This window comes from Mus pahari, chromosome 16, assembly GCF_900095145.1.
Source record: "Mus pahari chromosome 16, PAHARI_EIJ_v1.1, whole genome shotgun sequence".
Lineage (NCBI taxonomy): Eukaryota > Metazoa > Chordata > Mammalia > Rodentia > Muridae > Mus > Mus pahari.
This window is the reverse complement of record NC_034605.1, coordinates 22,250,510-22,274,241: the sequence shown is the minus strand read 5'-3', so window position 1 is coordinate 22,274,241 and position 23,732 is coordinate 22,250,510. Positions and strand designations below refer to the sequence as shown.

Below are 23,732 nucleotides of genomic sequence, written 5' to 3'. Positions count from 1 at the left end.
AGTTTCTGTAACAGAGCATCTTAAGTCTACAGTGAGGACCTAGCCTTGAACATGGCCAATCAACAGTCCCCAGAGCAGCCATCTGACTGCTCCCACTGTCTCCATGATAGCTCTTGCTAATCCTTCATGTTTCTGGTCATCACAGTGTCTCATGAATATTTAAAATATGTCAAACCCTTTACTTATATCTGGAGGGACAATGACCATGTGCAAAGCCTACCTGAGTAAATATTAGGGTATGCATTGCCATGGAAATGTGCAAGCTGCTCAAATAGAATATGGGCTCAGAAGAAAAGGAGGAAAAGCTCTCAAATTTTCAACCTAGAAAAAAGCCACGTTCTTGAAAACAGAAGTTTTTAAGTGCAGCGAGCTCTTCAACTTAAGATCCACAGTGCAGAAAACATTTCCTCTCTTCATGCTACATATAAAGCCCCTAACCTCCTGGTTATAAGGTCACTATTTCCTTCCCTCTATCTCTTGCCATGCTTCTCTGTGTGGGCATGCCTGCACATGAGGACAGAAGTCAACACTGAGACAGATCACCATTTGGGGCAGACTTCTAGCCAGGGAGATGCTCAGATCCATGTGTTTCCACCCCAGCTGAGCTGGGTTCGCAGATTTGACTTGGATCCTCATGCTGCTCCAACAAGCACTTTACCAACTGAGCCAGTCCCCATATCCTACCAGCTCATTTTCTTTTAACACCCTACAATGATGACAGCCACATGCTACACAACTGAAAAAAGAGGGCGGGGAGATGCTTGAAGTCCGGCCTCCAGAAGAATGGTCGGTTTGTTTGTTTTTCCTTGCTTGCGCGTTTAGCTTGCTTTGGGCCTCCATAGGCTGGGGCTTTAGCAGAGTTAGAGCCACATTACTCCCCTCATCAGTGGACACACCTGAGTGTCTTGATGTATACTTTGAAGGCACTGGGAATAGACAGAGTTAAAAATAACCACTGAATTAGCAATACAGTAATTGTTACTAAATAAATTGAAACTAAATAAATTATTCCAATGGTTTAAATTCTCCAGAGTCTAAGCTGCAATAAAACCCCTTAACAAGACAGCTGGGCACAGGAGGAAAGATGCTGGAAGATGTGCAGAAGTTAGCTAGAGGTCAAAAGGAATATTCCTCCTATGGTACTTGTCACCATCTTCCTCCCCTAATATCAGTGAGGTGTTCCCCTGATCCTTAGCTCACACCATTCATAACTAAGACATGCTTTTGGAGAACCTGTTTTGGAGCACAAATTTTGACAAATGGTTCAGTTCTGCAGTGGAACTCTTGGAAACAATGAGTTCTATGTAACATAGGAAGCCTGTGTTGGGGGACAACACCTCTAGGAAGTTAATCTCTCTTTGGGCTGTGCCAGGGTCCTTTTCAAATACACAAGCCTGAGGAAAAACCCCAGACCTCAAACTCAACATGGGGCTCAACTTTGTGTTACTTTGAAATACTTCACATAGAGGTGGGAGTGGAAGAGAAATAGTGGGAGTGGGTAGCATGTCTTATTATCTGTAGGCTTAAGTTCAAGACCAAGCAGCTATACAGGTGCTGGTGAAGTCACTGAAGTGTGTTGACACCAACTGTTCTCATGTAAGAAAAGCACAGAGCTACTAGCCCCCCTACTACCTGAGATTCAACTCCCAATGTTGCCACCCTAGAGACCAACGCTTTAGCACATGGACCTTTTGGGGACACTTCCATATTCCGCTTATATACAGTGTCAAGCCTACTTGAAACAGAGGTTGGACCAAGTGTGATTCACAGTGCTATTTGCCATCACACAACTGAACAAATGCCTAAAATTGTGCAGTACGTATTTTGAACATAAGTCTTAGTGTATGATTTTAAATAATTAAAACCTAAAATATTGTTCCAGAAGTTATGTTAAAAAGAATTTTAGATTAGGATAACATTCTTTATAAAATATTTACTAACTTCTTAACAGCACTTTGAGAATTTGGGGATGAGAAATTTGTGTTCTTGAGCTTTTTACTGTTTAAATAGAAAGATATTTCAAGATATGCCCTCAACTACATATTTTGGTGGGGAAACAGCATCAATGAGAAGAAAATATTGGTGATATTGCTAATACATCATTTTGAAAAGAGAGATCCAAGATGGATTGAGCCCAGGTGGCCCCATGCATGGTGTTGCAAGAAGGTATACTGTTTAGGGATACTGTATATATCTTAAAATACAGTCCACACTTGAAGGAGTCAAGTTAGGACTACAAGAATCAAATCTTGAGTGGAATACATCACTACTTGTAACACATGCAAACATTCATGCTCATTTTTTAAGAAAACTAAGATATATATGATTATATATATATATATATGTATATACACACACACACACACATATATATATATATATAAATACTCTGTAAGAACTAGCATTATTCTGAGCAAAAGTAATACATTAATGAAAATGGAAACAACAAAAAGGAAGCTGATGTAGTCATCAGATGGCAGAAGCACACCGCTACTCTGGCAGAAGAATGAAAGCAAGGGGCCTGAAGGGCCTGGATTTATAAGCTGGCCAAAGATGTGGGTATTCAGACACACAGCAGATGGGCACAGGATCTGAGTACAGAAATAAAGAGTAGCTGATTAATTCTGCTGTTTCTGATTGAATTTACTGTTTCTCTGGGGATTTAGAGCTGCTTATAGAGTGGAATGGAGACTGAGAGACCAACTACTTTTGGGGACAGCTCAATGTCATTTTCAGCACCCTGACAGATGGTTACCAATCTTAGCTTGAGCCATTCCATCCCTTTCAGGGTCTCTGGGACCCAAAGCTTCCTTATGTTTAGATGGACATTCCCTAACATAAGCCAGCCTAGGCCAAACCAGCTGGTGCTGCAGCTCTCACTGGTGCATCTCAGCGGCTGGTGTTGCAGCTCTCACTGGTGCATCTCAGCGGCTGGTGCTGCAGCTCTCACTGGTGCATCTCAGCGGCTGGTGCTGCAGCTCTCGCTGGTGCATCTCAGCGGCTGGTGCTGCAGCTCTCGCTGGTGCATCTCAGCGGCTGGTGCTNTCTCAGCGGCTGGTGCTGCAGCTCTCGCTGGTGCATCTCAGCGGCTGGTGCTGCAGCTCTCGCTGGTGCATCTCAGCGGCTGGTGCTGCAGCTCTTGCTGGTGCTGCACCTCTCACTGGTGCATCTCAGCGGCTGTTGCTGAAGGTCTCACTGGTGCATCTCAGCGGCTGTTGCTGAAGCTCTCACTGGTGCATCTCAGCAGCCGTTCTGAAGTCACCTGCAAGGATCTTTTTTCTCTTTTATGTAACTTATTTCTAAATTTTGAAATTTCCCAGTCTTCTCAGATTTTGTGACTTTACAATATTGCAGTGTCCAATCTGCTTGTTCCCTAAATGGCCTGTTTTTCACATTCTAGCCCTCTCCTGGCTACTTCTATTTTGTCAGATCTGTTTTTTAAAACACCCAAACCAAGTAAGTATTCTCACCTGCTAAATCAGGAGTGCTTCTTTCTGTAAATAGGACAAATAATCTATTAAAATTGTCACAGTTTTCTTTCTTTCTTTTTTAGCAGACAGATGGTCCATATTTGTGGTCATGTGGTAGAAAGTTACTGTTGTATAACAAATGGCCCCAAAACTTAACAACTTAAACACTTATCATCATTGTTTCTGATTTAGGCATGATTTGGGTGGGCTGTTGATTGTCATGTGTATGTTAGGGTGTTGGTTGGGACTCTAGGGCCTGAAGATTGATGGGGACTACATGACAGCTTCTAAGCCATTTTAAGAATAAGAAAGTAGACCAGAGAAAAGCATATATATCCATAGACATAGACAGACATAGATATGTAGATAGTGAGGATCAAGAGAGAAAGGGTAGAGTAGTGCCACCTGTGTGGGGAGAAAACCATCAGGGAAGGGCCATGTGGACAAGTCACAACGCTCAGCACAGAGCTCTGCAAGAAACAAACCATCCATCCATCCATCCATCCACCCATTCATTCATTCATTCATTCAGCATCTTCCAGATGTTTTGAGTCATTCCAGTAGAAGTGCTAGGCACTAAGATGAACAAAAGGTTTCTTGTTCATACTGATCCTACAGGCCACAGGGTGCCATGACAAAGGGAAGAGAATGAAGTTGGACATGAACTGAACTGGCAGGGAGACACCTGATATAATCAAGTTACATCACTTGATATACCTAGGCTTTCAGCTATAGCCCCCTTGCTCTTGGTAAGACAGAAACAAGGGCAGGAAGGCCACAGCAGGAAAGGAAAAGCAAATATTTTAAGTTCCAAAATATTTTTAAAAATTTAGTAAACAGCTGCCAGTAGATGCAGCTTTTGCAAACTCCAAACCCAAAATAATAATAATAAAAAATAATAATAATGAAAGAGTCAATTCTACTGTCCTAAAGATCCAAGAGCTTAAATGACCAGGCTGCAGGGCTTAGGCCTCAGGGTGAATGCCCTACTTTCTGTCCCAGGACCCAGCTTGTCAGTGGGGAAAGGGATAAAATCTACCAGATAATAGATGCCAGCCTACTTTCTACTTTCTCTTAGAAGCAGCAATCCACCTTTGAAAGCAAATGTCCACCTTCTTCTACCCATTTACATACATTCTTAGCATGGTGATAGACAAAGATCATCCAAGTTACCATGTCTGTATTTCCCATAGGACGAGGGTTAGTGCACAGACTAATGGCTAGAGCCAGCTGGGACTGGATAACTGAGTGAACCAAGACTGCATCTGTTCCATAGACAACCATGAACTGGATAAAGGCAGACAAGTGCGAAGCCTCTATCCAGTGGTCCAAGGTCAGGGTGGTTGAGGACTGACTGGGCCGACTGGATCAACAGTACATCAGCAGTGCAAAGGTGAAGGGCACAGAAGTAAACTTGTAGCCACCATGCAGGAGCAACAGGCAGGAGGCTGTAGTTACTGGCAATGCGTTATGAAGGTCAAACCAAAGGCTGCGAGCCCTTGCACACACGGGACACAGGGACTCCTGAGAGTGCACATAGGTCATGCCATGTTTGCTTTCAGAACTTCCACGCTGGATGCACAGGAAGAGCTTGGACAGTGGCTGACTCTCTGAGTACTGATTCAGACTGATTATCATTCTCTCTTCTTTCCTAGCATCACACTATTGTTCCTAATCATGCTCAAATCTGTGCCACACAGGAAAGTATCTTTCCTCAATCTGTAGAAACCAGCCCTCAGCAGAATCAAGGCATATGAAGTAAAACTCAGTACAACTGGAATGTAGTATTAACACCCCAGGCCTTAATAACAAACCACAACTAACTGATTCAGTATTTAACATACAGAAATGCCTCCCCCATATGTATGTGCCCACTCAGAATTCCTGACAGTTATTAAGAACTTCATGTGGAACTGGGGAACAGGTTAACATTTATACAACATGGTGACTCATACTGCTGCGTGCAGCCGCCCTCTGCTGGAAATGGGCAGTGGTTTCAGGGCAGCCACTGTGGCCAGGCTGTGTGGGTGACTTGATGCTTCTAGAATCTTCCTACTGCTTGCTCTTCAGATCCACGGTGATAACGTCACCCATGGAAACCTCATAATTAATACCTTCCTCTTTCTATATACTGAACAGGTCAGGTCAGCTAAATACTTCTATAAAAAGGATCTTCAGTGGGTCAGAGTAGGTCAGAGCAGGTGCCCTGAAGGCGGACTGCGACTGCTGGAGTTTGAGTCCCGCTGGTACACTGACACATACTTCCCACCCCCTTGACTTGAGCTGCTGCGCCTTTGTGTTTCTTCGTGGGCAAACAGGCAATCTACTAAGAAGCCTACATACACAACTGTAGGCTAAGGCTCATAAAAGCCCTACACATCATAGTTACTATACAAGGATTTGTTTTATAGGATTTCTAACTTCTTTCTCAGTCCGTTTATCCTTTGTATAGAGAAAGGCCACTGATTTGTTTGAGTTAATTTTATATCCAGCTACTACACTGAAGCTGTCTATCAGGTTTAGGAGTTCTCTGGTGGACTTTTCAGGGTCTCTTATGTATACCATCATATCATCAGCAAATAATAATATTTTGACTTTTTCCTTACCAATTTGTATTCCCTTGATCTCCTTTTGTTGTCGAATTGCTCTGGCTAGGACTTCAAGTACTATATTGAATAGGTAGGGAGAGAGTGGGCAGCCTTGCCTAGTCCCTGATTTTAGTGGGATTGCTTCGAGTTTCTCTCCATTTACTTTGATGTTGGCTACTGGTTTGCTGTATATTGCTTTTATTATGTTTAGGTATGGGCCTTGAAATCCTGATATAAGATTTCTATATTGCGACAACCAAGATAACTGGCTGAGAGTGTCTGAAAAACTTTTCAATGATTTGAAACACCAGCTATTAGGAAATTCTGGTTAAAAACAAATAAAATAAAACAGCTGTCACTAAGTAACTTTGAATTTGGCTGATGCATACACAGGGCAGATTTCTTCAAGGACAAGCATTTGTGCTTATAATCTCTGGTAAAAGTGGGGCAACCTGGTGGCAGAAATGTTTTATTTATTTAGAAGTTTTAAAATGATTTGATGTGTATCTGTGTCTTGGCTGGATGCATGTCTGTGTACCACACACATGCACGTTGCCTACAGTGGCCAGAAGAGGGTTTCAGATCCCCTGAAACTAAGGTTACAGACAGTTATGAGTTACTATGTGGGTGTTAAGAATTGAACCCAGAAACTAGGAAAGAGCAGTCAGTGCTCCTAATCACTGAGACATGCATTCGGCTTTTCAGATGTTTTTCATGGGCTGGCCACATATTACAAAGGCTGGATAACTAGTACTTTTAGTATTTTGTTATATTTAAATGTTTATAAAGTGAGAAATAATGGAAAGGATTAATTACCCTTTAGTTCAGTTTTTTTTTTTTTTTTAAAGAAGAAAAAATTACCCAGGGAGGCAGGGTGGTGCTCTTGGTGCGACACCAATCTTGTCCTAGAGATCTTAAGAGATTTTTGAAAAGGGAATGAACACACTTTGTTAGCTGCATCTTGGCTCAGTTATTAAGAATGAAGCAAGCTTACAGAGTCTATTGACCAAATGTGGTCTAGGAATTGATGGAATTTACCTCAGAAGTAAAATGTGTTGGACCTAGCACCATCCATCCTCCCCTTCATGAGTTCCGTTTAGTTTTTCTGGACGTGCACCTGCTCCGAACAGCAAGGGAAGTGACAAAACTTACCAAGCCAAACCTTTACATTAAATTGGAGGCATTAAGAAGAACAAAAAGTTGAGGCAGTGAGGCACACTCCTGCTAACCCTTCCAGGCACTGAGATACATCTTAAGTCTATCCTTGGCCCTTCTTTGGAGAGTCTCACTTAACTCTGACAGGGTCCCTGGCTTCCTCCTGACTTATCAACCACAGCTCCTCGGGTGCCAAAACTCACCTCAATATTCCTTAAAGGGCACTTGTCTGCTTGCAACACAATAAAGGATTCACAATGGGATGGGCAACATTTATTCATTCAACAAATATTGATGACCTGATGGGCCAGATAACTGAGCTAGTCAGCATGTAGGTAGCGAACATAAAGCTAAAGTACACCAGCTAATGGTGTTCCCACATGTCATTGAAGGAGTGTCAGTTCTCAGCATTTTACTAAATGCGCTTTAGGAAGCTACTCACAGCTGATGACAAACAGCGTAGCCGGGCATGCCAGAACTGTTACCAGCAGAACTTTTGGCTGACTGTAGCTGGCAGTGTTCTCAGTAGTACAGTTCATGCCTGGTGGTGTAACTAAGGTTTAACGAAGTCACTTTGAACTCTTTTCATTTGCTAACTAAATAAGCCAAATAAACAAATCATGAAATACTGATTATCAATGCAATATTTCATGGCATGGAAGTAGGTTTGACTTCTCCATCGGTGACAAGGAGCAGCTTCTGGAAGGAAGGTCTGGAGAAACAACTGACATGGAGCACAGAGTAGCCCTGAACACGTCACTCAACAGCACTGGCGTTGACACAGCTGTTGTGGTCCAACAGTCACTCAGCGGAGAGTGGCAAAGGGCGGGCAGGCAGACAGGCCTACTTCTTCATCTCTAGGATGGCACTTCCAGGCCCACGGTTCTTAGCACTACAGATGTTGCAGTATTGTGCAGGAGCATTCTGCAAACAGTTTAAAAACACAGGTTAAAAATGTCTACTTTTACATTCAGAAATAGGATTCTGTCATCATCTAGGGAGCTGAGGGCTCTGAAGTGATGGCACATCATTCCTGGCTCCAAAGAGGATGCTTTAGCTCAGACAGTTCTCACGCTTCTATTACTCTGCAGCTCAAAGGACACAAGTGAGGTGGGTAGACGGCTCAGTTAGTGAAGTACTAGCATGAGGGCCTGAGTTCAAGCCCCAGAACCTATGGTCTAAAGACAAAAAAACAAAACAAAAATGGATGTGGTGGCACATGATTGTAATCTCAGTGCTAGCCCATGTAGCTAGCCATGGGTCCTTGGGCTCTGGTTAGCCAGCCTAGACTACATGCTGAGTCCTCTGTCTCAGAGAGCAGACCCTCTTGCAAGTGGACAGCTCCAGGGAAAGGACATCTGAGGTAGTTATCTAGCCTCTACATGTATGTACAAACACATGTGCATGTACACACAAATGCAAAAAAAGGGGCGGGGTTGGGGGGCATCACAGTAGAACCAGCTTTGTGTAGCCAGGATAACAGAATCATGCCACACAAGGCAGGCCAAAAAACCCTCCACTGATTTCAAAGTGTTTTCTACCACACAGCCCACTGCTCAGGAGTCATCCAGCCAATAGCATGAATTCACACAAGTGGGTATGCTTTTATGTGAACTACAGTACACTGCATCTGTCACATTTGAAAAGTAATAGACTTATGTGATAAAAAAAAGAAATCTGGCTTCTGAGAGGACTCCTGTACCTCCTTCCGATACCAGAACCCACAGATATGCAATTCCTTCTGTTCTGGTTAGTTTTTAAGTCTTTTCCCTCAACTTGACACAAGTCACAACCCTCAGAGAAGGGGGAACCTCAGGTAAGGAGTTGCCTCTATTACACCGGCCTGGCCTGTAGGCACATCTGTTGGGGCATTTTCTTAATAACTGATGTGGGAGGGTCAAGCTCTGCACCAGCTCTGCAGACGGCCCTAGGTTCAGAACAAGCATGCATCTATGTTCTTCTGTGGACTCTGCTTCAGTTCTTGCCTCTATATTTCTGCCTTGGCTTCCCTCCATGATGCACTGTAACTTGCAGGCAAAAAGAAAAAAAGAAAAAAAAAAAAGGAACCCCCCCCCAACAAACAAACAAGCCCCCAACCCTTTCATACCAAAGCTGGGGTTTTGTTAGTGTTTTTCAAAATTAACAGACAAGCAAACTAGAACACCTTTGCATACAAAGGCAGATAGCTTTTGGGTATTACCAATATGTTTAAAACATCTCTGGTTATTTACAATACTAAATACAATGTAATGCTTATAAACAGTTCCACTTTTGTTTAGGGAATAAATACAAAAAAGGAAAAGTGTACACGTTTAGGACAACACAGCTTTTCTTCAGTATTGCTGATGCAAGGTTGCATGGATGCAGAACAAGGTAGCTTGAATCCATGGATGCAAAACCCAGGGACTGAGCAAGATGCAGAGGACCCAGTGTCTTATGTAATAGAATTAAGAAAGCCAGAGACATAGGATGGTGGGTTCTAGTTGTGGTTGCTGTGATCCCATCTTCTCTTTTCATTTGGCAGTGAGCAGATGGGCTGACAACTTACCATGCTCGGCATAGGCAGGCACTCCTTGTGGAACATGTGCCGGCAGTGGAAGACCACCACACTGAAGGGCTTCGCTGCATCTGCAAGGGGGAGCGACAGAAGGAGCAGAACTCAATGCATCAGGCAGACCAGGAAAGGTTAAGCCAGCCTGAGAGAATTTCCTAGCAACGGGCTCCATTTGACAGGGCTTTTTTACAACAGGCCCTGGAGGGGGAGGAGCCCAAGCACAGAGCAGGTGTAGAACCACCTGGCTATGAACTACGATTTACAGGCTACTTTCCTGGCCTCAGCATCAGTTACCAAGATAAGTAATGCAGCATAGTTTCACAGCAAATGTGATCTTTATTTGAAAAAGTAGAATATATGTGTCTCTGTATGTGTCCTGACCATGATTCCAACTGCCACATACTGAAATTGCCAAGATCTCTCGCTGAGGCCAGAGGCAGAACTCAGTTAGGATCCCAGGCTCGCTGCATTTACGACACTTCTGTTTAGTCAGGTCCTCTCATCTGCTTCTGCTGTGTGGCCAGCCAGATGAGCTTTGGTAAGACCTACTGCCGCTACACGAGAAGCTGAGGATTTAACTTTACAATCTGTGACCCCTTTCACAGAAAGGCCACCTAAAGCGCTGTGGTTTGCAGATTTGAAAATGCAAACCTGCTCCCTCGGGAAGAGTGCTTGTGTGAAGTGACTTCCCATGCTCTACGAGCTATGGGACACACAGTTTCTTACACTAGTGCCTGTGAGCAGAGACCCCTTTGAGCTTTCTCATGCTGAGTTTGCATTTTAAAGTACCCTGACTTTCAAACTCTGAGTTTTCTTTTCTCATGTTTGAATGATCTTTTGATACAGACCATTTTATTATTATGACAATCTACCGAGAAAAGGAGACAGGAGCGTCTATCCTTTAGTGAGTCAGTCGGTTTGATGTTGAGTACTGTGTTCATGAATAGTCTAGGCGCCCAGAAGTACAGTGAAGATGAGTCTCTTGTCATGGCCCCCAGATACTCACATGGGCCTTCCCCTCAGAACAGGAGCATGAGGACTGGTGGTTGGGCTTTCATCTGGCTTTGCTTTACTTTTGAAGATTCTCTAAGAACATCCCCTAACTGGATCCATTAGCATCACCCTGTTGGAAGTACTGGCTCTCAGGCCATGGCAACATTTGAAAAAACCCTGCAGATTCAGATATGCCACACCCACTCCAGTGAAATCTGCCCAAAAGCTTGGCCATAGTCTTGAGGCAAAAAGTTTCATGGAAACTAGTCTCCTGGAAGTTCTTTGGCATCCCATAACACAGATGTGTTTCAGAATTGTCCCTGAGAGTTTTGCGTGTTTTTCTTCAGTATTGTTTTATTATAAGTGCCTCCAAGGAATGATTTGACAAATAGCTAAGTTAGATTGGCCTCCACCAGTGTTCCAATGCCCTAGGCAATCCTTGAGCTGACTTTGGGTTTTGAATTTAGTAAGAATGCTACTCATTTGGATGAAATGTCTCCAGTGTAGATAGTGAAAGATATCAGGCATTGCAGTTTACTGGATTAGAGTAGAAATCTCAGGGTAAGTTCTACAAAGTAAACTTAGAATTCTCATTATAGTCATGTATGGCAGACTACATTACATATTAGAAGAAAGTTGGTGAGTTCCTCTGTTAAATGGCGGTTCCCTACAGAAACATAAAATAACAACTGAGTCACTCCCATATACAGGAAGGAGTTTACAATGGCTTAGGAAGAAGGTGGGTTGTGGTCTAAGAAGGAACTAGAGCAAATACTTAGAATAACAGCCAAGTCACTCCCATATACAGGAGTTTACAATGGCCTAGGGAGAAGGGCATAGAGCCCTTGCCTGGAGTGGATGTCCACTCCAGTAGTGACACAAACCTGGACGCAGTCCTGAGGCGAAAAGTTCACGGAAACTTAAGTCTCCTGGAAATTTGGCATTCCCATAGCTAGAATGCTCCAGATTTGTCCCTGCAATAATGTGGAGGGTCTTGCATGTTTTCTTACAGTATTTTTCTGGATAAGAGTTAGAAATCTCAGGGCAAGTTACTCCCATATGCAAAAATTTACCATTACCTAGGAAGAAGGAAGTTTGTGGTATAAGGAGGAACTAGAGTAAAGACTTAGAACTATAGATAGCTGAGTTACACCCATACACAGGAATTTACAATTAAGCTGACCTTAGGTGGGGCTGCTTTTGATCCTAGTTGTTACCACTGATTTTTATCCCAGTTGGTTCTTGTTAGTTTTTAGTACACATTCCTCTGTTTTGTGTAAAAGTCACTTATAAGACTGGTGCTTGCTTTGAGACAGATTACATTCAGATATACACTCTCTGTGTTCGTATTTGTTTGTCATTTCTTTCCAACTCCTTGCCCACCTGTCCAGGACCCCGATTTCTTCCACGATTGAGGGTGGCTGACATGGCTGGTCTGTGGCACTTGCCCCTGGTTTCTAAGAATAAGATGACCTTAGGTAACACTGATTTTTAATCCCAGTTGTAAACACTGCCTGGTTCCTGCTACCTTTTATGTAATGTATTTCTCTGTTTTGTGTAAAGAGTCATTTTTACATCGGATGACCTCAATATACCTTGGATGACCTTAATGTATCACTTAACTTCCTTGTTTTTTTCTATAAGTCTGATGCTTGCTTTGAGAAATTGCATTCAGATCCAACACTCTCTCTGGTGTTCATGTCTGTTTGTCACTTTTTCACCTACTCCTTGCCCACCTGAGTACCGGAACCCTGATTCTCCTGTGGGTTGAGGGACCAAGTGAGTCCAGTCCACAGCACAGATACACTACTCCTTCAGGAGCAGCAGCATTCACAAGAGCAGGGAAGGGGCTGAAATTCTTCAACTGTGAAGTTGTATAATTTTCAGGCAGTGATAAGCTCATTTCAAAATCTTAATTCCACTCATCATGAACATGTGCTTGGGAAATCATTTCCCTTCTAAGCATCTTACCTGTTGGGAGGATAGGAGAAAGGCACGATTCACAGATATTCTCTTCTGTAAGAAAACACACACATCCCAGGTTAAGCACATTGTCATTTGCCTGGCCTCTCTGGAAAGCATGGTTCAGGGCTGAGTGTCCTTCCAGATTTACCTACCATCAACCAGAACGCCTTTCATTTGGGTTCGGTGCATTTTTTTCAGCAATGACAACGAGTCAGCTACGAGGATTTTCTTGCAGCCTTCCCGAAGCAGAATCTAATGTACATGTTTAAAAAGAAAGACTGTTTAGTAACTCAAGTGTGTGTGCGTCTACCCGAGGAATCAGATAATGGCAGAGACATTTACTGGCTCTTTTGCCCACCAAACACTGTCAAGTAAGCCAGGCATTATTCTTCAAAATTTATTTGTTTTTATGAGTACATTGTGGCACTGGTAAAATCAAACACAAATTCCAAAGTCTTGTAAAGACACAAATTCTACTGCTCTTTCACAGGCTTCTCTGTACTTTGCATGTGATTGCCATAGAGGACCATGGTTATTTGCTGGCACTTTGGTTTTTGAATGACTCAGAGTCCAACCTTCAGATCTTTGCACAGGATGGAAGACTTGTCATTTCAAAGTCATTCAATAAACCTATCTACTCTCTGACAGATGTTGGGACCATAATGACCAAGGCAGTAGGTACAGATGAGAGATGTGCAGAGAAGCCTGTGGCTGCCTGTGCCTGTAAGTCGCTGTATGAGCTCCAGTACCTCCTGGTAGCTGCCTGTGCCTGTAGGTCACTGTATGAGCTCCCGGTACCCCCTTGGTGACTGCCTGTGCCTGTAGGTCAGTGTATAAGCTCCGGTACTACCTTGGTTTTCTTCACACTGATGCCACTCAGTTCAAAACCTAGATATGCAATTTTCTTTCACAGCTTAAACTGACACCACTGGGAATGGGAATGGGTGCAAGCAAGCATGGCACATCAATCACACACAAAGACCTGAATTCCCCTGCAAACTCCAAGAACATCAGCCCTGTATGACGACAGCTAGAGGCTGCCCCCCTCAAGTTACTTGCCAGGACACATTTGGGACCCAAATGTGGGGCCCAAAAGCACCTGTGGCTTTCAGTGTTTGTAAGAAGCAAGGCTTTGTTTTTCAAATCTTCTTACGTCTACTTTGATACTACTTTTGGAGGGGCTCTCCTCCATTTTTATCCTTTTTATGAAAATATGATATATTTACGCAATGGAGTACTACTCAGCTATTAAAAAACAATGAATTTATGAAATTCTTAGGCAAATGGATGGAACTAGAAAATTTCATCCTGAGTGAGGTAACCCAATCACAAAAGAACACACATGATATGTACTCACTGATAAGTGGATATTAACCCCAAAACTTGGAATACCCAAGATACAATTCATAGACCACATGAAACTCAAGATGAAGAAAGACCAAAGTGTGAATACTTCGATCCTTCTTAGGAGGGGGAACAAAATACCCATGGAAGGAGTTACAGAGACACAGTATGGAGCAGAGACTGAAGGAATGACTATCCAGTGACTGCCCTACCTGGGGATCCATCCCATGTACAATTATCAAAACCAGACACTATTGTGAATGCCAGCAAGAGTTTGCTAACGAAAGCCTGTTATAGCTGTTTCCAAGAGGCTCCACCATTGCCTGACAAATACAGAAGTGGATCCTCATTGCAGCCCCACAGGAGAAACAACAAAATGAACCAACTAGTACCCCCAGAGCTCCCAGGGACTAAACCACCAACCAAACAAAATACATTGTGGAATGCATGGCTCCAGCTGCATATGTAGCAGAGGATGACCTAGTTGGTCATCAATGGGAGGATAGGGCCTTGGTACTGTGAAGTCTCTATGCTCCAGTGTAGTAGAATGCCACGGCCAGTAAGTGGGTGTGGGGAAGTTGGTGAGCAGGGGGAGGAGGGAGGAGATAGGAGGTTTTCGGAGGGAAAACCAGGAAAGGGGACAACATTTGAAATGTAAATAAAGTAAAAATCTAATTAAAAAAAAAAAAAAAAAGGAAAAAAATGTGTCTTACTCTATAGGGATCCTCCTGGCCCAACTCTGGCAAATGCTAGGTTTATAGATGTGCTTAAGTCTAACTGCCCTGTCAGATTCTACTAGAAATTTAACATTATTTTTGTTTTTCAGCTGGTGTATGCTGACTGGTTGGTGGCTCAGTGTCTGAGAGATCTCGGAGGTCCAGGTTAGTTGAGACTGCTGGTCTTCCTATGGGGTCTCCTTCTTCCAGCTTTTCCCTAATTCAACCACAGGGGTCCCCAGCTTCTGTCCATTGCCTGGGTGTAAGTATCTGCATCTGACTCTTCCAGCTGCTTACGGTGTCGACAACTGACAAGAGACCTTACATTTGCTCTGTATTTTCCTCCTGATTTCTCTAAAGCACATCACCATGGATGATAATCCCAAGTAAATGGAAAATTCTAGCTCCACCTATATTTCACAAAGCAATAAAGGGCCACATATCAGAGAAATCATTACGGTTCTGCAGAAACAGCTGCTGTGGGGGCTCTGCTGGAACAACGGCCAAGTCTCTGCAGCTTTTATTTGAAAAGACTCTCAACGCTGGGATTCTGCTGGCCTTGCCTTATTCACTACACATGCCTGTTCTTAGAATGCAACTGGCTGCCAGCTGCCTAGCACCCGAGCCCCATGGCTTGCCTCACTTGCAGCCTGGCCATGGCTACTAGAGTCATGGGGCATCAATTCTGCTTGGGCAGCTTTACTCTTGCTGGATTATTACCAGAGATGACTAAGACCAGATAGAAAAAAAAAAAAAAAAAAAAAGGAAAGATAGACTCAAAGGTTTGCTTTACAGTTTAAAAAAAACCTTAAAATCATGACTGTATTTAATTCATAATAGCACAAAGTAAATATTTAAGGACTAAATGGATCAAGGAAGTGATGGCTGGCTGGCACAAGTCACCTGTACCACTCAAATGTGGTGATAAGATCAAACTGAAATAATATGTAAAGAAAAAAATCCATTTGGTCTTAAAAGCTTATTTTAGGAATTTGAGAGTTTAAAAATCCATCTCAGGAAAAATACAGAAAGGTTAGATAATAAAAGTGAAAAATAAACTTGTCCCTCCCCCCAAAAAAGATGAACAGAAAGTTGTCGATTTCTGTAAACTGACTTGTGTTTTCAATTCTAAGTAGGAAACTGCTGGGGAGCTACAGCAAGGTTGAGGAGAGGGAAATACCTTTGCAGACCTGGGGAAGAGGACTCATTCCACACCACTTGCTGCTGACCTGTACAGGTCAGGCCTCTGCTTACAACAGGGACTCAGAGGTGCAGTCCAGGGCTGGGTCCCTGGGCCTCCTGCCTCCTTAGGAACAAGTTCAAACAGGCTGGCTGTCTTTCTCCAGAGGTGTAATCACGAGGGAAAAGCCCGGAAGTGGTTCTCACTGGCAGAGCTTTTAGGGATTAGGTCTTAGAGTTGGTGCAGTCCTGGATGAAAATGGCGTGGCCTTTCCTCTGCTGGCCTGAGTTTAAAACTAGTGCAGTATCTTACCATACCAATATATCATTAGCCTTCTGGAGTCTCAGTCTTCTACTCTGAGCAATGGGGCTAATGCTAACTTTAGACCCATTATGGACCTAAAATGTCTGTCAAAAACTAAGTGGTTAGTGACAAAGTGCTGATTTCCATTTTCTTAATTTCCTCAGTATGTGAGGGAATGAACATGCTCAATTCTGTTACCTTTCAGAGCTGTCAGATTACAAAGTATGAAAAGGTCACATGGGAAAAGCTGCTGGAGTTTCCCATAACTACTCTCCGCTCTTTCAGTTAACTGCTGACCTGCAGAGTCTCTCTCACCTTAAAGAACTCTAGGTCCTCAATGCATAGTCTGTTTGAGAAGGACACTGAGACAGTGCACCGCAGCACACCCGACCTCTGTCTGAAGGCTCTTCATAGCATGCTTTGCGTCATACACAGGATCCTTGGAAGCTCATAGGTCTGTAATATCGCCCTCATATTTGGGAGATTTATGAGGTTGAACTCTTATTATTAATGAGAACATAAATTATAGCTTTATGAAACAAACAAAGACCAATAGAATGAAATAAAAGTATGTCTGTCGGGGAACAGCAAAAGGCTCCAGAGACCTGGGAGATTTTTACATGATTCCCCAAAAGGTTGCTTAGGCAAGGAGATAAAGAGATAAATAAATGGCCACTAATGAAAATTAACAGTCAACATACATGGGGGGGGGTGTAGGGAAGGAGAGGAAGGGGGGGAGGGGGAGGGGGAGGGGGAGGGGGAGAGGGAGCAGCCTGCCTCGGAGCTCCAGTGGGGTAGTACTAGTGTGGTGTCCCTGGCTCTGCCCTTCCCTCTCCCACCCTTGCTCTTCCTCTGAGTAGCAGTTTTTCTACCCAGAGGCTGATGAGTAACAATGGCTCTCTGGACCCATTGGTCAAAACATTCTGGGTCTCCTTAAATCACCACCCAACTGCATATTTACATGGACTAAGGAAAAGCTCACTATACATTTATAATTATGAAGATACCGGTTTACCAGCTATTTTAGAGGACCATTTTTATGTTAAACATTTGTTTTGTATCCAATGCTTTGTATTTCAGCTGGCTCCGCACTATGCAAATTTGTTCATAGAAGTAAATGAATAGTGAGCCTGCAGCAGTGTGTGTGAGCTTCCACAGAAGAGCACAGTGAGGGTTGGGCCAGCTGCCTGTGCTGGCATCGGTGTAGGAAGGAGGGATCTGGCAACACAAGCATGGTTTCACCCCAAAAGCCCGCTGTAAGCATCCCACTATCATATACAGGTGCTACCGTAACCTCAGACACTCTGCCATACATTTAGACTTGATGCCCCAAGACTATTCTGCTCTACCTCAGTAAGAAAGGGCCCACCAAAGCACAGGGTACTGTCAATCTTACTCACAGGGGATTAAGGACATTGCAAGGTTGGCTATGGCACCATTTTCCCCAAAGTGAATTTCCAGGCCTGAGATGACACTTCCTTGTCTGGATCACTGTTCTGCATACTTAGGGAACAGCAACAAGTAGGCACTTCTCTGTTCCTTACTCTTCCCTATTGGCCAGTTCTTAGATTCTTATTCTCTTTCCCTTTTTCTTTGTCCCCAGGATTATCTGAAACCCTCCAAAGGCTTTGGCATAACTACCAGCCTAAGATTAGGCCTTACTTCTTTGCCTCAACTTGACACATACTTCTTAAGTAATCCCATCCCCTACACAGTGCTTCCAAGTGAAGGTTCTGGACTGTCCACCCCAGTCTACAGAAAAAAACCTTCTCCTTTCAAGCTGTGCCTTGCAGTCATTCCACAGTTCCCTGAGGACTGCGGGGATGCTGACATTTCCTCGGTAGTCCCCTTGTCTGCACCAGCCATTTCTTAGCGTCCATTTGGTTAATTCCACAGGCACAAGCTTCTCAATTTCTCACCTAACTCAACTCTGACCACCTTTATCTCCATCCCACTTTTGAACACCTTCACTACAGCTATGCGGGTGCTATCTGTTCTGCAGGTTGTCTCACTGATTCTTGGTGCATCACCCTGAGTTCAGCAGGCAGGCAGTTCTTTACCTTGCACCCTTCACAGTGACTAGCAATCTGACCTGACTTATCTACATCATAATGTTCTTCTTACAACCTGTATATTGTTTCCAGGAAAGCAAGCTCATCTATTATAACAAAATACTTTCAAGTGATTGTGGAAAGAACAGTATGTGTGTAAATGTATTTTAAATAGTTTCAAGTATTAAGGAAGCAACCAAGATTCTGAAACATAGTCACTGTTCAATTCTATTAAAGAAAAAAAGGTTAGAATACTTAGTAACTAGCATATTAATTATTTATATGAGAATATGGGTTCTATTTTTCTTATTACAAATTTTGAACTAATGGGCTAATAAAGAAGCATTCTTGTACCAATCAGACAAAAGCTGATTAGATCCTGTGCTCAAGTGTGTTTCAGACAACAGATTCCTTCAATGGTTGCAAAATTATTCCCAGTGTTTAAAGATATACTCTAATTAGTTACAATATTTGTTTTCTCTAAGAAAATTTTTGTGGCCGCTTCAAACAATCGTTGTAACTCACTCTCATGCCTTCTTCCGTGCTGTGCTCTATTTACACATAGTGAAAAAGCTTCCTGAAGTGGAGAAGATTTTCAGGTTCTCTAGTTCAACAGGTTTCCAAATATCAAACTGCAAAGTCTAACAGGCATCTAAATGGCTTGCAAATATTTACCTAGAAATGAACTCACTCACTCACTCAGATGCTCATCTGTGCTATAATACTTACCTGCAAGTTATAATCTTGCAGAATTTTAACCAAGGAATCTCTCAAATTGGGAATCTCCATTCCTTCCTTAATTCGGTGGATCAGTAAAATTGGGTCCACATGTGTGCCAATGTTGTTCAACAAGCCAGTGATAAATGCTACAAAACACCAGGTTAAGACCAAATAACATGTGAGCAATATTAGAATACATTTTGTTCACAATCTAAGTTTAGATCATAAGTAAATGAACCTATTCCTTCAAGAAATGTGTTAAAAAGTGTGAATTTATAAACTCTCAAGAACCAATCCTCTTTAAGTTTAAATAACATGCATAAGAACTAACTTCCTCTAAGACAAAAAGGAGAAACTGAGAACATTTTAGAAAAGTTAAATGATCACCTTTGTTCATACTGTTTCCAAACTGTTTTTACTGTCCAAGAGCAGGTAGCACAGAGAACCTCTGGTCAACCTATTACGAATGCTAGTATTTTGCAAGGTGAGCATATACTGTGCTTCCCTTTTACAGACAGAGGACATGAGAGTTTTAACTTATCTATGGTCACAAAACTCAAGTTAGAACCATGTTAGATATCTTGAAGTTTCAAAATCGAAAGTCTTCAAGGTTGATTGTAGATGTAAGCTAATTACATGAGGATAGAACCCCCTAACTTAAGAGTAGCCACCCTGACCAAAATCACAATAAAGCCATAGGGAGAAGAGATGCAAGGAGGAGAGAGCTAGTTCTGATGGCTGGGCTGAGCAGCAGCACTTAAGGACTCCAAGTGCTGTGCTGAGGAGATGGGCCCATGCCTTTAATCCCAGCACTCAGGAGGCAGAGGCAGGCGGATTTCTGAGTTCCAGGCCAGCCTGGTCTGCAAAGTGAGTGCCAGGACAGCCAGGGCTATACAGAGAAACCCTGACTCAAAAAACAAAAACAAAAACAAAAACAAACAAACAAAAAAAGAGATGGGGCTGGAAAGGAACACTGCTGCAGTTCAAAACCTCACAACTGCCACTTCTGCATTGACAGTGGAGGCTTTACTAATTAAGACTTCATTACACTTATTCATCTGTTTATCCACTTACATTAATTTGTGTGTGTACACGTGTATGCGTGTGTGTGTGTGTGTGTGTGTGTGTGTGTATGTGAGTGTGTGTGTGACAGAGAGAGACAGAGAGAGAGAGCGCTATTGAGACTCACATGTGAAGATTAGAGTGTGTGTGGAGGTTGGAGTGGAGGTTAGGGAGTGATTTCCTTCCACCATGTGGGTCTTAGGGACTAAAGTCCTCGACCAACGCACTTGGTCATAATTTTAGCCCAATGTATCCTGAGATAATTCGTCCTCACATAGGCTATAATCTATACTGACAAAAAGATTTACAATTAAATGGCCTTTCTGCTTACGTGGTTTGTCGATGGAATACAGAATCAGATCTTCCCAGAGCTCTCCATCATCTTGTTCCTTGGCAAACTCAATTGCTTTATCAACATCATGCAATTCTTCCATAATCATCTTGAGGGCACTTCGACTGTTTCCCATTCGGCCTAGGTGGGGTGAGGAAGTGTTGGATACCTTATTCATTTAAAGAAGAAATAGCTTATTTCTTCATTGGTTTGCAAAGTTTGGAAGACAAAGGCTGACTTTATTATGCGACACTAGCATTTCCTATTATGTCCCATTTAATTAGTGCTCATGGTATGTGGAAATACTCCTCGGATGGTGTTATGTGAATGACATCATTTACTCTCACTAAGCAGGATGCTTTATTAAAGTCCATACTTCATTTTTAAAATAGATTTTTATTTATATTTTATATCTGATCTAGAATTGACGCTGAACATCCATGAATTAGCCACTCTATACATAGGAATAGGAGACATGGGTTAATTTTCAACCAAGGCCAGAGGAGCCAGTGACAGTGAGCAGTGAGTGGTGTGTGAAAGAAATCTGTGTGTGGGAAACAGGGCAGGTGGGCAGGGAAAGAACGCAAGAGAGACGGCTCACAGTTAGTCTATGCACAGCTTCCTCATGAGATCTGCGGTAAAACCCACACTGCTCTCGCACATTCTGGAAGCCAGGGAACTCTAGTTCCGTGGTGTACACGTACACAAGCTATGCATATTCTATGCCTCATAGTCTAGTTATTAAGGATGTGAGTTTGAAAACAAAGTTTGTTTCATATCAATGTGCAGTAAATATGAGCCAATTATAAACCAAAGGGGGAAACAACCCTGAGGATGTCAGTCCACCTACAACTGTATCTGTTATGAATCCATCTACATCTGCATCTGTTATGAAACGCGATGCACTTTGGTTTGCTCGTTGCTCCTCTTAGTACACGTTTGCTAGATGCTCTTTCCAACACATGGCTCCAACACCTCTTGCTACTCTACTGTGCTCTGGACTGTTCCTTTCCCTGTATTATGTTTTTACATAAAGTAGGCCTGAATGCCCACAAATCTGTGCCTGTTCTTACACACTTTACAACAAATCCTCACCCCATTCCATTGTTTATGGGACTAAAATGAACAAACACTACTTACTCAGAAGGTAAACTGTCTCTTCTACAAAGTTTCTTTGTTGACAGATCTCAAGTGCCTTTAATCAAAGCAGGGAGAAATGTTACTATGGACTACCAAACAGGAAAACACTATTAAGAGAGCCACTTAAAGTCACTTACAAACTTGGAAGATATTTTTCATTGTTTTTTTTTTTTCCCCCTAAAAAAAAAAAAAAAAAGAACAAAACAAAGGCCATCTCTGTGGACCTCTGTATTCATTCACCTGCTGGTGCAATGCACATTCTATAAGGAGAAGCAGGAGCAATGCTGGAGGAGCTTCCCCTATTAAGCTTACCCTCTACTAGATGCCCGGAGTTTATAGCATAGCTTCCAGCTGAATCTACAGTCATTTGTACAAACCGTCTTCTCACAGACTGTAAGAGTGGACTATGTACTGATGATCAGCACAGCCACTCTAAATCAAGTGGCATACACTTACTATGCTCTCCCTGCTGGATGCTGAAGGGTCATGCTGAACCAAGGAAGCAAAGGGGAGGATGACAGTAACATGCCATGATGACACTCAAGGAGACAAAGAAGGATCCAAGAAGCAAAGAAGCAGAAGAGACAGCAAGTTCGCGGGAGGCTCAAGTAGGGTGACAGAGACATGAGCACACCTCTCTCTATGAGTGGCACAGTGCAGAGGGGAGGACCGTGTGCATGGAGAAGAATCCACACTGTTCTCCTGTGACAAGCTCCATGGAAAGGCAGCGTTTGACTAAGGTACTGTTTAAACCATTCGCTCACAGACCTCCCTCCTGCATTCTCTGCATGTCCTCCCTGTCCACCTCTGCAGTGTCCCCCTTTCTGAAGCTTCCTCCTCACTATCTCCTACCCGAGGAAGGACTGGAGACAAACACTGCCACAGAGCCGACACTGGACCACACTCTGTAGGCATTCCTCCAGCTTCATCCTGCATGTGGCCTCACAGTTCTTTATCACTATGAAAGCTAACCAGTCACCATATTAGTCATGTGACCTCCCTCTGCAGTGACCACGTGTGCACCAAGCCCTGTGCTTAGCACAGTGCTCAGTGCAGTGGGTCTGTAATGAATACTTTTTCAAATGAGGAGTCAATAAAGGTTGCAGAATAAGTTAACTGGGTTGTATATTTAGTTATTTAGAAATTCTTAGCCAGCCAGGTTGGTTTGAAAATAATCAAAGCCATAAAAAGAATAGCTTGAGTTAATCATCCCTTTCTGTTCTGTGATCTACCTTAGGAAACAACAGCAAGAGCTAGTGTTGATATTTTGATGTTTGACTTAAATTTTTCCTGTAGACTATATTTAAATCATGTAAGGAATGGGGTGGGGGTGCGGCTGATCACAAAGATCAACGCACATAGATAGATAGGTAGGTAGATAGAGAGATGAATGGGAGCATCTCCATAGTCTAGAACTGAGATGAAACCAGGATATTTCAAGTCATGTGTACCACTTAAGCCAGAAATGAGCTTCACTTGCATAGTTCATTACAGAAGCCACTTATTCTTAAGTAGGTATTACAATTTACATTAATTTGCCATGTTTTAGATTCTCAATGGATAGTATGTTAACTGCTTATGTACCCTCACAGACACTCAGAGCCTACCTAGCACACTGCCCGACACTGTTACTGCTTATATGTCTCAATCTCGTGCAGGTCTACTGCCAGGAAGCATAGCTGCCGAGAGTTCAACAGGTCATGTTATGCAGAGGGCAGCTTTCCACAACACCGAATCTTTGGAATTTAAGTTTCCTAAGTTATCAAAAATATTTATAAATGGATGCTAACAGTATCTTAAATTATTCCCCTTAAAAGTGATAAGACTCTAGGAATATCTAGGAATTTTAGTGAAACATGAAAATACAATATTTCCAGGACAAAGATAGCTTCTATTATTGACACAAATGACATCTTTATTTTAGATTCTCCAATGTTTGGACACTGTGATCCCTCTAGAAGATTTTAGAGGGAGGGGCAAATAGACAGATAGATATCCCACCCCCAACAGAGAGAGAGAGAGAGAGAGAGAGAGAGAGAGAGAGAGAGAGAGAGAGAGAGAGAGTGAGAGCGAGCGCGCAGGAATCTTAGGAAAAATAAAAGTAAAGAGTAGAATAACAGAGATTGAGTACATCGAGGTGCAAGTGTAGCACTCTGACTC

The 23,732-nt window shown here is 42.8% G+C and overlaps 1 protein-coding gene across 1 annotated transcript in view; it reads right to left on the bottom strand.

Moving 5' to 3' along the window:
• Positions 1–7,464: 7,464 nt before the first annotated feature.
• Vps41 (VPS41 subunit of HOPS complex) overlaps positions 7,465–23,732 on the bottom strand; it is a 159,081-nt gene continuing 142,813 nt past the window's right edge. Inside the window, exons 23-29 of the mRNA XM_021215183.2 lie at positions 21,573–21,627; positions 20,433–20,573; positions 19,049–19,185; positions 12,878–12,977; positions 12,732–12,776; positions 9,762–9,841; positions 7,465–8,137 (exon numbers count right to left, since the gene is read on the bottom strand). Coding sequence (XP_021070842.1) covers positions 8,057–8,137; positions 9,762–9,841; positions 12,732–12,776; positions 12,878–12,977; positions 19,049–19,185; positions 20,433–20,573; positions 21,573–21,627 — 639 coding nt within the window. The 3' untranslated portion in view covers positions 7,465–8,056. The remainder of the gene's footprint in view (positions 8,138–9,761; positions 9,842–12,731; positions 12,777–12,877; positions 12,978–19,048; positions 19,186–20,432; positions 20,574–21,572; positions 21,628–23,732) is intronic.